At 45.2% G+C, this 17,264-nt stretch overlaps 1 protein-coding gene across 5 annotated transcripts in view; it reads left to right on the top strand.

Moving 5' to 3' along the window:
* The window catches only part of LOC135896032 (zinc finger protein 84-like), an 85,803-nt gene that overhangs the window by 21,046 nt on the left and 47,493 nt on the right, over positions 1-17,264 (top strand). For all 5 annotated transcript variants that reach the window (XM_070523421.1, XM_065424350.2, XM_065424351.2 and 2 more), the window contains one exon: positions 16,671-16,877. In XM_070523421.1, the coding sequence (XP_070379522.1) occupies positions 16,671-16,877 (207 nt within the window). The remainder of the gene's footprint in view (positions 1-16,670; positions 16,878-17,264) is intronic.

Here is a 17,264-nt window from a genome sequence, read left to right as displayed (position 1 = left end):
ATGTCGACGTCGAGCACAAGACGTGGGACGAGATTTTACCTTTTGTGACTTTCGCGTATAACACTGCTGTACAGGAGACTACACAGTTTACGCTGTTCGAACTTGTATACGGGCGCCACGTCATGTCAACACTCGACGCCATGCTACTTCTGGCTGATAATAGCCTGACCAGTGAACAAGCGAAAGAGTTTGTACAAAGAGCTGAAGAGGCACGCCAGGTCGCTCGGCATCCTATCCGGAGCCAACAGCATAGCGACACCCTTTGATGCAACCAGGGTCGACGCAACGTCCAATACAATACAGGCACCTGAGTGTGGGCCTGGAAGCCTGTTCGTCTCTGTGAACTGTCGGAAAAGTTGATCCGCCAGTATTTTGGTCTTTATAAGGTTACACGCCACCTCAGTGACGTGACCTACGAAGTCGTCCCCTGCAGCTCTGACCCCGGTTCGCTCCGTCGTCGTCCTTGTGCTCAAGTTGTTCATGTAGTGCGCATGAAACCATACTATGCGCTTACATGAACGCTGAGGTGCACCTGAGGAGCTCCATTTCTTATGTCGCTGAAAGAATTTGTGACGTGACCGAGACGGTCGCTTTTCGCATGGGGGGCAATTGACACAAAGATGCGGGCTCCCGCACCACAGGACGGTGCGTGCAAAGGTCGGCGCCATGAAAGACAGTGAAGTGCGTAAGCTGCATGCTCTTCTTCTAGCCCGCCATTAAAGAGAAACACCTATTTTGTAAGAGTCCGTCTTCAGTCTACGTTACAATATGACATGTTGTTCAAGCCGATTGGCAGATATGAGATTTTTTGCCTGTGAATTTGTTTTTCTGAATGCCCGATTTTCTGGTGACAATCTCCAATTGGTCGGCAAGTGTAAACTAGTACAAAATTAAAATCTAAGAAGGGTGCGATATATTTCAGCAGTGCAAATATTTACAGTGCAATCTTTATACGAATCTCTTGGGATGGCGTAAAAATTCATATTGCCTGAAAACAAAAACATTGGGAAATTATCGTGAGGGAATGTACAATGAAGTGGTCGACTTCTCAAAAATTTCACGCTTTCAAGATATTTTTTCTGCATTCTTCCAAGAAGTCCAGGTTCTGTTTTGATAGGCCGAGTTTTTTGTCTGACCGTGGGCTAGCTTGGTCCAATCAAGGGGAGCTTTGTGCAAGAATTTCGCTGCACAAAACGCATTGCAGCTAGCCTTGCCGCTGATTTTAATAGATCTTCACTTTCTACCCTCGAGATTTCGTACCCTCGTAATTAGCCTGTGTCATGCCAGATGCTAGCGTTACAAGATATTCGACATGGCCTTTGCCAACTCTACTGCGAGAAAGGTTTTCTGGTATGTGCCAAGTGCGTTATATGTAATAGCAGTGATGATAAGGCTTCCTCTTTGATTAATTAGCATGGTGCAAGCACCACCTAGCACAGCCCTGCGAAATGTGTGATGTACAGCACACTGTTCTCTTGAATTGGACTTGCGCTCAAGGGCTTCGTGGACCCTGAAAATGCTTTTGCGAACCCCTGTTTAAAAACCACTGCTGTAGAGAACAGAATAATTAATCAGCAGTACCTTAGTGATAGCACTGGTAGACAGCACATGTCTCGAAGACCTAGGAAGGTTGGTTCCAGCAACAAACGTGCTCTAAATAATTAGCACATGCACTCTTTGTGTGGGCAGCTTTTTTCCAACTAAGCAAGCAGCGCTTGGTTATTATCAGTTGCCCGGGTGGGAAGTCTCAGCAGTTCAGCAATAGTCTCGGTACTTTCAGCTTCCTGTCAGCATTTAACTTTGATTGTGAGTTTTCAAGCAGGCATGATGTGATCGTCATTTGTGTGTATATCCTGAATGTGCCGCCAAGGCTTAAGAAATGGTAGGCGACCCTAATCTTTGACTTAGGTGTCTACTAATGGCAATTGCAGCTCAGCATTGGTGTTCTTTAGGTTAACCTGAGGCAAATGCAACAGACGAACCAAACTCAGAGGCAGCTGCTTTCCGTTAATTAGCTGACTAAATATCACGCCGCTTTCTTGTATATGGCGTCATTAGTGACATCATTACGTCTGCTTTTTACTTCCGGGCTTCCAGGAATTTCGCCAAAGTCGTGCTCACGTTGCAGGTCTCTATAGAATCTACGATTCTGGCTTTGGTGTGTATTAATCAGTGATATTCAAATAGTTCTTATTATTCCTGACAGTGCGGTAGCTCAACTTCTGACTTAACTTATGCTCTGATATATCTATAATGAAACCCATGAATTTCGTATTCTACATTTTTTTCTATTTCTGATTTATTTTGAATTCCCTCTCCAGTCGTTTTGAGAGGTGAACCAGAAGTGCTGCGCAAAAAGCAGGAGTGTCAGTCGATGCTTGTGCCTCTAAAAATTTGCCTCATAGTTATTTGGAGGCTGGTGACTCACTGTAACCAACAATGCTGCTGGCTAAAGTGGCTGCATTTTTTGACAGTGCATCGGAGGACAAGGCCTTCAGTGGCTTTGAAGGAAGTGCTGTTGGTCTCCTGCACAAATTTTATTCTCCCAGAATTTGCAACTCGTATTAATTTTGGTATAGAAAATTTAGTGCCCCAATATGTGTAAGTGCGACATTTCACAATGAGTGTACAAGTGTGTTTAATTACATTTTCTCAAGTCATTGAGTTGAAATAGGTGTGCCATAATAGGTGGACCTTATATACAGCTTTATTTATTACTTTATTTATTGATACTTTCAAGGCCTGTAGGCAATACAGAATGGAGTGGTAACAAAGCAAAATAAAAAATGCACAGACAATTCAACGGAGGAAATAAGTTAAGCCATACTGTCACAGATTGATGGTATGAATGAAGGTGCGCCTGGTATTTGAACAGTAGAAGTAGGAAGGTGGTTCCAATTAACACTTGATGCAGGGCAAAAATGAATCCTTGTACCTGTTCGTTTGGTGGATATCATGCTGATTTTATATGTCTGGTCAAATCCCAATGAAACATAAAAAGGTGGTGTGATCTGTTTGCTTCATTACCTGGTTGGAGTTATAAACCTTGTGGAATAGGCAAAGGCGAGCACATTTGCCGCATTATGAAATTGTGCAGGTTGTTTCTTTTTTCTTGCGTATTACACTGGAATAGTGGAAATACAGTTAAACCTTAAACTTCGATATAATGAAATTCTTGCCACAACGAAGTATTTGAATGAATGAATGAATGTTTATTTCATCTTGAATACACTTTCAAGAAAGGTGCAGAGGCAAAAGGCGCACAGCACCTGACAGGGGCCGCTGTACCCCCAATATACGCTTTTATTATACATTATTTAGTGGTAGTTCATTGGCAGTGAGCGGACACACACAACGTTACATATTTTAGCACATTATGCACGAGTTTACACAAACTGAGAACAGAAATAAAATTTTTGGGTTACAGTTTGTTTACTAATATAGACTGTGAAATTTCATGACCTCTGCTTAACTTTTCATTACCTCTTTTCCATGGAACACCATTTATTTAGAAGCTCAATATAGCAAAGTGTATTTGTATGCCATTTCAAAATACAGTGAAACCTCGTTAAGCCATAGCTGGCCGGAGCTCGGAAAAAGTATATACTAAACGGTGGTACTGCTTAACAGAAATAGCATGAGATTGCTTACTTACCTGTCAAAAACGAAACTGAGAGAGAGTGTGATGAAAGGGGAAAAAAAACATGGAGTATTTATTCACTTCTCGCTGCAAAAGTGTTATTTTAAGTTGATGCCGTGACGGCCCAGCAGCGACGACAGTGGCCTCAAACTTCCTGAAGCTGCGAGCCAGCTTTTCAGCCAGCCCCCTCTTCTCTGCAGACACTCGCATGGCAGATTCCTTGTTGGCAGTACGTATTCTCTGTGCACTCGCACGGTTGCGCTGCAGAAGTCGCAGGGCGCCTTTTTTATTGCGGGGTGCTGTTCTCGTTGCAGCAATTGCATTCATGAGGCTGATGTAACCCACAGCTTCTGCCCCTGTAGGGCCTGAATCGCCCATGCATTTGCTTTCCGTGTCGTCTTAATTGTAAGCAAGCTGGTTGTTGGTGAAGAACAACGTTCATTGCCGGTGAGATGCTGGTATATATGGGAACAGGAGTGTGACATTACAGGTCACCCTGCCGCGTTGCTGGCAGCTCTGCTAAATCTTCCCTTTTTTTTTATATGAACAATTAGTTCAATGTCTCTCAGGCAATGGGTACAGACAGGGCGTGCAGCGTGAAGGAGGCGCAATATTTCTGCTGTCTTTGAGTGTGGTACGATTACCTTATTGCTACGGAACAGTAGGCCATCCTGGGTGTGTATGTCCTCCCGGTATGACCAGTAAGGGCGCACGGCTTCCGGGATGTCACGTTTATCGTCCGGCTAGCTTGTTTCTGCATGTCCTCGTAGCGTGAGCAGGGTTGGATCACTATCGGTTGCTGCAAGGAGGTCTTCGATGCTTGCTTTGGAAGCAGAAACAAAAGCAAGCACATTTACTTGAAACTGTTCGGTTTCATCAGCTATGCACACTTTGCTGGGAAATCGTGACAAAGCATCTGCAAGAAATACTCCTTGCCCGGTTTGTAGATAACATTGATGGGATAGGGCTGCAAGGTTAGCCTCATGCGTTGCAAACGAAGGGAGCGATGGTGCAGCTGCTTCTTGCAAATCGACACCAAAGGATGATGATCGGTTTCAACCGTTACTTCTGGCTGACCGTAAATGTAATCGTAGAATTTTGTGCAACCGTGCACAATTGCGAGCGCTTCTTTTTCAATTTGTGCGTAGTGCTGTTGTGTGTCTGTGAGTAACCAAGACGAAAAAGTGACAGGGTGGCCTTCTTGAAGAAGCATCACACCAACACCGAATTGGCTCGTGTTGACTGAGAGGGTGACATTTTTTTTTTTTCAGGTCGAAGTAGGCTAGCACAGGTGCTTGTGCCAAGGACTGCCGCAACTTTTTGAAACTTTTTTTTCCTTGCTGTTTGGTCCATACCCATGCAATGTCTTTACACAGTAAGGTTCGCATCGGGGCAGTAACATCAGACATGCTTGGAATGAATCGGTGTATGAAATTAATCATTTCAAGAAGTACTTGTAGCTCCTTACAGTTCTTGGGCGCCGGCATTTGTAGTATGTGTTGCACTCGTTGCGGGTCTACTCGCAGGCCCTATGCACTGAATATGTGGCCCAGGTAACACACATGGGGCTGCACGAATGCGCATTTCCTGAGGTTCAATCTAAGATTGTGTTCTTTACAGTGTGTCAACAAGAGTTTCAAGTGGTAATGGTGCTCTTCTTTAGTCCTTCCCCAGAGCAATATGTCGTCCACGACTACCGCTACACATGGTAACCCTTCTAACAGGCGGTGCATTGCTGCTTGGAAAATCTCTGGGGCCAAGGCGATGCCACACGGCATTCGAAGAAACCGATTGCGACCATATGGCATGCTCATAGTGCAGAGTTTTGAACTTGACTCGTGCAGTTTAATCTGCCAAAATCTAGATGCCGCATATAAAGTTGAAAAAAAAAAAAGCAGCCTCAGAATGTCACGGAACTATGTCCTCTAGTGTTGGCATAGGATAGTTCTCATATAACAGTGACTTGTTTAGCTCTGTTGGATCCAGGCAAATGCATACTTTCTCCTTTTTCACTACTGTGATCATGGGATTGAACCATTCCGTAGGTTAGGTTTTCTTTGGTATTACTTCTTGGTCTTCCATGCACTGTAGTTCTGCCTTGACCTTATCTTGAAGGGCCACAGCGAATCTTCTAGCTGGCACGATGACACCCGCAGCACTGGGCTTGAGCTTCATTTTGTACTCGAAGTCCCTTAGCTGGCCGAGCCCTTTGAAGACTTCTGCAAAAGGCTGTGTTGGGGGGTAAGTATGTTCGTACTCAATGCTCTGGAATCGGCTGATGAACACCAACACATTACGCCGGTGAGCCACTCAGTGTTATCGGCACGTTCTGCTCTACAATGCAAAATGTTTCTTCGTGAGATTTGTTGTTCACTGAAAGCAACAGCCATACTTTTTCATGCGATGCAGTTTTGTGTCCAAAAAATGCCGTAAGCTTGACCTGGCAGGATTCTGTTGGCTTATCTGGTAGCGTCTCAATGGCTTGGTTTGAAATAACGCAGTAGTTTGCGCCCGTGTCTAATTTGAACGTCACTGATGTGCCTTCAATATGAACCGTCGCATTCCTGTTTTCTGTTGTTATGGTATGCATCGTTAGAGTTTCCAAGAAATAGTCCTTGTCTGCTTCTAGACACAACTCACGCAAATCTCTGCGTCTTTGAACCGCGTCTCGTGAAGTTTCTGAGAAAAAGTCCTCGTCTGGTTCTAGACGCAGCTCACGCAAATCTCTGCGTCTCATGAGCAGTTGCGGCTGCTTCGCTTATCTCGCGAAAGTGCTCTTTCTCTTGCTCATGGGCGTGACAGATATCAACAGATATGGCGTGACAGCGTGACAGATATTGACAGTCTTCTGATGCGAAGGGTTTTCAGCGATCAACTTTTTCTGCAAATTCTTGTCTCGAATGCCCAAAATAATGTGGCTGCACAGCATGCGATCTTTTAGCTCTCCAAATTCACAGGTTTCAGCTCGTATACGCAGTTCGGTCAACAATTCACTGAGGCTCTCGCCTTCCTTTTGGTTTCCGAAACGGAATTCCTGAAAGGTTAGATTCGTTTCAGGTTTGTAGAAATCCTCAAATTTCTGTAACCACGTTGATGCTGTTTTTGTCTTCTCTTGCTTCAAACTTGAACGTGCTGTACGCCTTTCTACCCTCCTCAGCAATCGTTACTAGCAACATGGCTGCCTGCGCATCTTTGCTCTGCTTGCTCAGCTGAGTGGCAGTAGAAAACAAGGTGAACTCACTTTTCCAAGTTTGCCATTCAAGCCAAGCGTTGCCTGATGTGTCCAAGGGCTTTGGCGGTGGAAGAAGGGATGCTGGCATCGACCTGCCGACTAGGGACCACTGCCACCATGTAAGCGAGCCAGTTGTTGAAGAACAACGTTTATTGCCGGTGGGACGCTGGTATATATGGGAACAGAAGCGTGACACCACAGGTCACGATGCCGCATTGCTGGCAGCTCTGCTACATTCATCACTGTCGCTAGTTGACACTTCGGCAACAACAGAGGCAATGGTGAAAAGTCAAACCTTGTAGCTGACATCTCTTCGCATTCGCAGCAGCACTGCCAAGCAACTTCTTCGCATTCCAAATACCACAGACTGCAGTCAACAGCAAATCCCTGACGCGTGCCAACGCAGACGTCTTCGTGTCATGTTCAATAGCACGAACGATGTCTAATTTTTTCTTCTATCCTGAGCATCCAGCATCTTTTTTATCTGAGCTTCGGCAGGACACGAGTTCTTGATTGCACAATGCCACAATGCTCTCTGGCATGGCGCCGAAATGACATTGATGTTGATGTGGCTTCACGTGCAAACGCACAGTGCACTTTGAGGCCGTTGTTCCGATCTCTGAGGCTTGTTCTGCCAGGCTGCCCGATAGAGACGATGCACCACCGTGTTTGCGCAGCAAAAAGTGGAAACACTACATGTTAACCTATATGTACGCAGTAAGCTGGTACGGTTTATGCAGATACAAAGCTCCGAGTTGATAAGTTTGACTTCGCCCTGCCATCTGCGAGCCACCTGGTTAGCTCAGATGGTTGAGCGGCTGCCCCGAAGAAGGCGGTGGTCTATGGCACAAGTCCCAGACCAGGGTGAATTTTTCTTCAACTGCAAGGCTTTTCTTTCAAGGAAACCCATATGGGTTTCCTTTGTAACATAACAGTTAGTACAATTATTTGGACGTCTCGTTTTTTCTTAATTAATCACTTCTCTCTGCCTTGCCGGTTTCCGCAGAACTATTATCTCAAAAATAATGTTTCATTGAGCTGTGTGTTCCAGTTGTGTAGTAATGCGGTTGTGCTGCATGACAAAATGCTTGTTGAGCCTCAGAAAAAGAGTGCTGGGCTTCTCTTTCCACGAGGTACCTTCTGACAGTAGTTTGCATGACCAATGGCTGAAGGCAATTTCGAGAAAGGATTGGGGGCCCTGTAGTGTGCAGTCTGCACTTTTGCACTGAAGATTTCTGGAAGGACTGCAAGAAGCGACTTCTCAGGCTAGGTGCCGTGGCCAGTGTTTTTGATGGACAGGGATCATGCACTGCACACGCCGAGGTCACTGAGGCTGCGAAACAAGGGGATGAAAGGGCCCAATGGTTGCAGACATTGCTGACCGGCGAGCAATCACTGAGCATCCACCAGGCGCTAAAATGCATAATCAATCTCCTGAGTGGCCTGCGTGTTCACTAGAGCTATTGCCGTGGAGCAGCCATTTGCCTTTGGGTCAGCAAGATCAAGGTAATGTATGTGGGACACAAGCTGATGTTGCATCTGGCAAGCCCGATTCAAAAGAAAAGAAATGAGGGAACATCTGAGGAATTTGCAAAATTCGGTGGTGGCCAGCAACAAAGGAAATTGTGTACCAAGCGCTCGTGGAAAACGCAGACAACCGTGAATTCTTGTTCATCAACTTTGTTTATTCAGCGTAAACGATGGTGGGAGAGAGAACGGTCACTGAAAGCGAGAAATGACTGACTGTGCTAGACCATAGACAAGACCTAGAGAAACTAAAAGAGGAATGCAATGTCAAGACATTTCATGAACTAGCTTTGGACGCAGAAAATGGAATATAGATACTTCTTGACCAAGTGAAGAACTACACGAGAAGGAAGCCACACTGGTCAGAGGGAACGATTAGGCACAGCATTGTTCTTTGGAACCTCTCCGCGAAAGCACACAAGTATTTGCGATCTGAGGAATTGGTCAGGCCGCCTTGCAGGAAGACACTGCAGAAATAAATAGCCGCAGTTTCTGAAGTTGATTTCACTCAACTGGTTTACTGCTGCCTTGAAACTGAAATCCAAACACTTTGGTTGCCACAATACAAGATGTGCTTGCTGATAAAATGAGAATTCTGCAGAAGCTAGGGTGCCACAAACAGACGGATGCTTTCATCGATGATGTTGACATGGAATCGGAGTTTGAACATCTTACTCCAAATTTGGAGACAGAAACCTTGGCAAATTCTATTTTGTGCTTCCTGCTCTGTGACCTCCATGGTAAGCACAGAATTTATGTGGGATACGTCACAAAGGGGTGCACAGGATAGCAGCTTAAAGAGGTGGTCGGTCACGTCATACAGAAGACAACTAGTGTCAGATTTGACATTGTCCGTGCTATAAACGACAACCACTGAATCAATGTCAGAGCCATGCAGATCTTGTGCCAAGGCGACACAAACATAATCACTTAGCACCAGGCAGGCTCCTCAAACGGCATCTTCCTTTCTTTTGACCAGAGTTGCTTAAGAATATATTATCCCAGTTTTCGGTTAAATACATCAGTGGAACAAAAAAATCTCATCCAAGTATTTCAAGAGGTTGCACAACGTGCAATGAAACTCTACAGTAAAGCCAATTAAATTCTTGAAGTGCGAGTACCTTTACCTGTCAAACATTGAAAAAAATGAATGTATGATCGGTAGTTCAGCTGTTTGGCATTGCAGCAACTGCAGCACTCAAGGACCAAGCAGGCCACACGTCTGTCTTGGGATTTGCATCAGCAGGGCCTACGATAAAGTTCATGGAGGCTATGCAGAAATGGTTCGTGCTAATGGATGTGAGCAATTGTCAGCAGCATATTCACTGCAACAACGAAGATGCTCGTCATTTCACCGACGTTGACAATTTTAGGCTTCATTGACTGGAAGATGTTCTCATCTCTGACATCGAGAACTTGAAGAATGCCAGCAAACCTGAACATTTCTTAAAGGGCTCCTCACCAGTTTTTGCACTGTGCACAAGGAGACATGACTAGCGGTATAATTCAGTGCTTCACGAATACTTAGGCAGAATGAGTGGATCGCAAGGCGTGAGCATGCGCTGGAACACAGTAGAAAATGGCATAGTTTCAGTACCTGCGCACATGACCGCACCACCGTGGGAACAGGCAGACGAACCGGAAGTACATTTCTCTTGCCTCAGTGCGAAGTAAAGCAAAAAACACGGAAACATTCCGTTTGTGTTTTTTATTATTTTATAAACTTCAATTTGTCAATTCAAGCAACAGATCACACAAATAACAGATGGTGCCTTCAATAATTCTCAAAGTCACACGTTGCCACGAGCTACGTCACACTGCCGACACGACTACGTAGGTGCAGGGACGGGAGTATATCATCCTCCGGCTTGGAGCGCGGAGGCCGCGAGAAGGAAAAACGGCGTTCGGTTTGAAATTTCAAATCTGTCCGCGGCACATGGCAATGAAATACTTTGCAGACACGATTGTTATCACGCACTGTATGCTCTGCGCTTGTCAACTGAAAATGGCCAGACCTGGTGAGGGACCCTTTAAGCAAGAAAATTTATTTCACTGATTTTTCCAACAAAATCAAAAGTTGCCTGCATCCATCATCTACTTACAGCGAAAAGAGTTTCCAGTTCATCCTGACTCAGAAAATGTCCAGTGACCCGATCGAGGCAATGTTTGGCTTTCTGCGCCGCATTGCCGGGTACAATGACAGGCTGGACATAAAGAGTGCAGCATGTGTCCCGGAAAAAATGCTGAAGACCAGAATCGTGTCAGCTTCAAGTGAAGGCAATGTGGAGAGCTTGACCACATTCTCATCACAGCATCTTACTCTTATTCAACAGGAATTGCATGGTGCGACAAGCACCTTTGATGAGGTCCTAAACACGGCAGCGCAGGGGTTAAAAAACTGCCTTTCAGCGCGGCCATTTGTCTCCACTCCTCAGATCGCCAGTGTGGCCATGATTGGCAGATACATCGTGCGTGTGGCGAGTGAGCACATTCCCTTTGCAGGCCGTATAGCGTTCCTACGACGAGCAAAAAGCAGCACTCCTAAGCACGGGCCCATCGCTCATCGAGACTGTGGTGGCCTGTTTTATCGATCTCGGAAACTGCTGAATCTGCTCATAGGTCTTTGGAGATTTGTGGAATGTGTGCTTCCTCATTGGAGGTCCATCGCAAAGCCCCTTGAACTTTATGCCCAGAGGATTGGGCAAGAGCCCATGAGCCTACCAGTGTTGAGCTGTGGAAACACGGACACCGACCACCGCAAAGAGCTGCTGCTGCTGCTAAGTTCCAGAAAGTATCAGGCCGCTTTTTTTAAAATTTTGCTCATAGAGTGACTGACAGGAAGGCTGCCGCTAAGCTGCTTGAAAGGAAACCCCTGTCACGAAAAGTTCTCGGGTTATAGTAAAAAATTCTGCAAGGAAATGATTGTCGCTATCTTCTCATGCATCCCTGAAGCATAATTTGTGAGTAATGGAAGCAAAGCCTGCTGACTGCTGAAATACCTCTTCTCTACCTTTGCCTTCTCCTTTCCTTACTTCCTGCACACTTGTCATACACTTGTCAAACAGTCGAGGGAAGTTGTGTTCATCATGTTCTGCAGCAAAGGTGAAGTGGACGAGTTGATGAACAGCGCCGAGCTGGATGCCTGCTGGATGTAGTCATTGGACATTGGTGTGGAGACTTTTGATGAATCGTGGTCGTCATTGTCGAAGAGTAACGAGCAGGGAGGCTTGAGGAGACAGCTGCTCGAGTATCGTGTCAGCATTCCTCTTGTGCCTGGCTTCATTGCGGCTAAAGAAAAGAATGTCATCCATGAGCTTGATGACTCCTGTTAGTCCGATCAGGATTTCGGACTTGCATTTTCCGCAGTATTTTGGGGTTGATGTTATGCCGATCGAATGGGAGTTTTGTGAAGCGCAAGATGCCCAGTTGGCAACATGAATGTGGTCAGCTCTAGGCATGGTGGGTAGAGAGCGATTTTGGTAGGAGCCTGAATATGCATTGTCTTCAAACAACTGTTGCCTCACCTAGCTGTTAACATGCCCTTTTCTTTCCCTGCGCCAGTACATACTTCAGTGTGTTCCATTTACATAACACAATTTCTTCGTTCTTGAATCAAATGTCTTGTTTGGTTCTTTTTCAAGTTTTTTGTGTTAATTCATAGCAGTGCCTTAACACAAAATAACGTAACAGTACTGAGAGCGTGTTCGACGCATCGAAGCTGCCTGATGACTTCGTGTCCCATTCATGTTCAGTCAGAAAGAAAGGTATTTAATGTGTAAGATTAAAAAAATATACTTGAAAAGAGTACGCATTTGGGCTGGTTGGTTCATGATTACGAGCAATAAAAACAGCGCTAAGTGATGGGACGAGTTAAGGGACATAGACAACAGCACTGACTAACAACCAAAGTGTGTTTATTCCGTCAGTCAGCATATGACATATATATGCTGACTGACGGAATAAACACACTTTGGTTGTTAGTCAGCGCTGTTGTCTGTGTCCCTTCACTCGTCCCGTCGTTTAGCGCTGTTTTTATTGCTCGTAATCAAAAAATATACTTGCTAAGGTGTGCCTCACAGTCTTCTTGGCAATGGTCAACTTAAGGAGCCTGCCAGCCCTGAGCTGCGGTCACCGTGGTTGCAGCAACCACTACTTCAGACCGGCTCAGCAATGCTAAAGCTGATCGAAAAAAAAAAAGGAATCAGCAGGAATTTTGAGCATACCTTTCTTCACCATTCATTTTTTTAACACCAACTAATCTTGACAAAATTTTATCTTTTTGAAAAGCTGCCAAAATAATGTTATGCTCAAAACATCAAAACTCATTGCACGACATTGTCGAAAGATGGCCAAATGCTTATAAAAATGCTAGAAACGAGTTGCATCAATGGAAACCATAAATGTTCTGTTTTGTCCGAATACACACAAAAATTAAAGTAGCACGTCATATCAATCACATTAGAATATTTCTAATAGCTTCAAAGAAAAATTTTGTGACGAAGCAGGCGTGTGCTCTACGTCGCGCCTCCAGTGCATGTTACAAGCATAAAGCAACCGCCTGCACAATGCACAATGTGTGGCCAGATGCACCGCTGCACCAACACAATGTTCCCAACAGCATCACTCTGGCTCCAGCAGTACAGTTTGGAGCACGACTACGGGGCGATCTGCTCGCAATTTGTGTGGGCAAACCTCTGATGGCAAAACAAGCGACGTCCAAGGCATAATTTTGTTTAGAGGAGGCATTGGTCAGTGCTACACAGATAACGAGGCTGGCACAAGTGGATCACAGAGCATGACCACATGCTGGAACAGGCTAGAAAATTATATATAACGTTTCATTGTGTTTACTTGCAACTGAAGGATGTGGAAATAAGCAGACAAAACAGAAATACAGTTGAACCTACTTATAACAATATTGATTCAAGTGCCACAAAAAATCCATTGTTATAACCGGGTTCCACGAAAAAGAGGAATGGCGTAGTGGTTCCGAGAAAAATATAATGGCGCGAAGGTCAGTTCTCCCCGCCACCATCCTCCATCTGCCTTCTGATTGTGTTGACTCGATCAACTGTTTAACTCTGCTTCCTGCGCGCTTCGATTGCATGTTGTTAAGAAGCCGCGACTGTCGGCATTCAAGAACGGCACTGGTATAACAACTGCAAAGAAGAGTCATGGGCGGCAAATGACATACGAGCTCCACCGAGGCATCCTTTTGGTGGCCCCAAGAGGCGCCATTTAAGATATGCGGGAAGGCTGCTAGGGCAACATCTCAGCTTGAGAAATCCAGACGAAATGCTCGAGCGAGATCGCCACAAGCATCTCGCCACATACCTCCCCACTGGCTTCCTTGAAAAAACCGCATGTCCGTCAGCCTTGCTCGTTTATGCAAAGTTTGCCGACACCCTTCTCCAAGGCATTTAGGTGCCCCACGTAGGGAAGTGGAAGGTCCCTCGCAAAAACAAGCTCAAGAGGGACTGAATCATATGCTGGACCTCCCGCGGGGACAATGTTGACGCAGCCTGCCCTACTCCGTCATCGCTGCCATCGGTATCTGATGCAAGCATGTTTGCGACGATTGCCTCATCGGTTAGAAGCACTCTGTTTCCAAATTTATAGCAGTGCACTTTCTTTTCACCGGCAATGTCGTGCATTGCGGATGATCAGTGGGCTGATCAGCCATCTTCTGTTTCAGTGGCATGTCAAACTAGGCTGAGAAACAATGTGGCCAGGAATGACTTCGATGCAGCGAACAAAGTCAATCATGAGCGACTTAATTCGTTAGCAGAATTGCGCAGAATGAGGGCCAGAGATTAAAGGACCAACTGTGAGGGTCGAGCGAGCAATCTGGAAGCAACGCCATTGGCGCAGTCCAGTCATGTTTCGGAGGGTGGCGCAGCCCAGAGATATGGGCGCAGTCCGTTTGTGTTCGGAGGATTGGTAGGGTGAGGGAAGAAATTCGCACAGAGCGGCAGTTGGGGTGCCGAGCGATCATGCAGCCGCTCGCATCTCACTTTTCCTTTTTTTTTTACAGGATTTCGCATTCCATTACCTTTCAGTATGGACGCGCAGCAGCCATACTTCATCATTATAAATGATAATGCGTCATGAAGACATTGAAGTACCCAGGTTATTTCCCCATAGAAAACTTACAAAAGTTTATGGTGCAGCTGCTTTTCGTTGTGATAATTGGTATATTGTTGAAACAGGTATAGTTATAAAAAGGGTTCGACTGTACATCTTTCTTGCTGTGGTGCAAATTAAAACAAACACAGCCGACATTCGGTTTGCATGTTATATTATTTCTCTAAACTTTAATTCGTCTCTTGAAACAGATTACACAAAGAACACATGTTGCCTTGAATAATTCTTGTAGTGTCACATGTCACAATGAGCAACATCACAACATACACATGTATGTAGGCGCTTTTGCTGATATAAGTCATCCCCTCATCTTGGAGCGCAGGCCTGTGAGGAAAAGAGCAAACGGTGTTTAGTTCGAAATTTTAGCTGCTTCCGCAGTGTGTAGTGTTGTAATTTTAGCATCGTTGATTATGAGTCCGCATTGTATGCGCTGTGCTTGTCAGATCAAAATGGCCAGACCTTGAGGGGCCCTTTAATGCGAAAGTGGGGGAAAATTGGGTGAGGGAACAGGTGACTGGCAACTATGTCATGAACTCTAGAATTAGAAGATGAAAGATGCGGCAGGCTTCATGGAAATAAATTGCCTCTGAGTTATGAATACCTTCTTCTGGAAGCAGAATAACAGGAAGTGGGCCTGGAAAAGCCGTAATGGGGACACAAGAAATGCAATAGATTTCATACTTTGTGCCGACCCTAGCATAGTGCAAGTTGTAGAAGTTTGAGGTCGGGTAAATAGTAGTGATCATAGGTTAGAGAGGTCTAGGATTGTTCTCAATTTGAAAAGAGGAAGGACAGATTAGTTGGGAGGGAGCAGGCCAGCCAACCTAGACACAGTTGGAGTAAAAGTAGATGACAAGGCAGGGGTAATTGGAGATCACTGGGAGAGGCTGCTCATCGAACAGTGGTACATACCGAGTACCACATACCCAGTGACCCAACTTGGCATCAAAAAAGTTTGTTGAATAGCAGCACATGCCCATTCTTACATGCTCAGCGACCGAAGTTGGGCCGGCAGTTAGTTCTGAACCCAATTCCCAGGAACAGCACAGCGACCAAATGCTCTACCCATTTCATCATAGACTACATACAAACACAAGTTGGCAGGAAAGAGGTTATGTACGGTCATACATACATACGTACAGACCTACTGCTAAGTGGGTAAAGTTCTTAAAGAATGCTGTTGCATTTAAAATGAACTTTGGACCAGCAATGTAATGTGTAGGGCAGGTAACCGACGGCCTATCAGGGTTACTGAATTGTTATCAATCGAACTGACGTGCAATCCTGGACAGCAGACAGGTAGTGTGAGGACATGGAAAATTTGCAAGCACGGGATGGTATTGTCACATAGTAGTGACGGTGAGGAAAGCAGCAATACTAAAAATGAGGAAACTAGCATTTTATTGGGTGAACTAGTGCCCTCAAAACACATGTTATACTCAGAGAACATCGACAGTGACAAACACAGTCGGCGATTGGTGAAAATCTGATCAGCAGGTCAAGCACGTCGGCTTTTATAGATCAGTCGTCGAATGTTCCAGAGTATCCGCTGGGACCCGCATGCCTTCCACAAAGTTCTACACCATTTGTGTCATGCATACATGCACTCAGCTCATGCAAGGTTCGGCGACAACAGACAGCGGATAGAAGCAGCGATAACATCTTAAAAACTTCCGATACATGTAGACGCGTCCTGCGCTGAGCGATAACACTTTGTAGATGGTAAAAGCGCTCACCCGTAAAAGATAAACGAGGTCATGTGTCAGTATCATCTGACACAAGACATGGGGTGACAGGAGATCCTACAGTTGACATTATATAGGCTGATTGCAATGAGCTTAGGATGTTGCAACAACTTTTCATTACTTGGACTTCACCAATAGCTTTAAAATGCATAAGATGAAAAGTGCCTCAAATAGGTTCTGCTGTCATAAGCCTTCCACAAAGAAGAGGTTGCCCTGCTTTCGAGTATTCAGTGTGGATTGTCCTTTGTAGCCCTTTAGGAATACTGAACTGGAAGGGTTATTTTCTGTTTCTTGGCTATGCTCGTGTATTTATTCCATTGTATTTTACCTCTTGTTCTTGATGCTGTAACAGGACTGCAATCGCCTCACTTATTTTCTGCAGGCCTCACAAATGCGATGAGCCTAGCTGAAAGCATCACTGCCAAAATGGCATGCCATGCCCCTTCAAAGATCGGTGGTCAGGTCGAGGTTGGCATGCAGTGCAGCTTGTCTCTTGCTGACAAGTCTGTTGGGTGCTCGTTCAAACCAGGGAGCGAGTCTAGGAGCGTGCAGACTACGGAGGCTGTGGAGCAGTTAAGCTCCACCTCAGGTGGGAAATGACCGGCACTTTTCCTACAATTGCCTGCTTATACGAGTGTGGTAAATGACCAAGTCTGCGTAGCTTGGCACGACTTGCTCAAGTGTGTGTGATGTTCTGTCGCTGAGGATAAATTAGCAGGTATTTTATTCTTGTCTGCATACTGATTGAGGCAAAATGCAAAAATACTGCCCTATTGAGCACATTGAAGTAACTTAGATGGCAGAGCTTAATCCAGAGCCCTCTTGTCCTGGTCTTGTAGCCCTTACATTGGTCCACGATAATGTTACACCCAGTGAGTCTTTTAGTTATGTATAGATCGGTGTATGAGTGTAAGAACATAAATATAGATCAATAGAGAATGTAAGCTGACCTCTGGATTTGATGTCAATGAAATTC

The sequence above is a fragment of the Dermacentor albipictus genome, chromosome 8 (assembly GCF_038994185.2).
Source record: "Dermacentor albipictus isolate Rhodes 1998 colony chromosome 8, USDA_Dalb.pri_finalv2, whole genome shotgun sequence".
NCBI classification, from domain to species: Eukaryota; Metazoa; Arthropoda; class Arachnida; order Ixodida; family Ixodidae; genus Dermacentor; species Dermacentor albipictus.
This window is presented reverse-complemented; position numbering and strand designations above follow the sequence as displayed.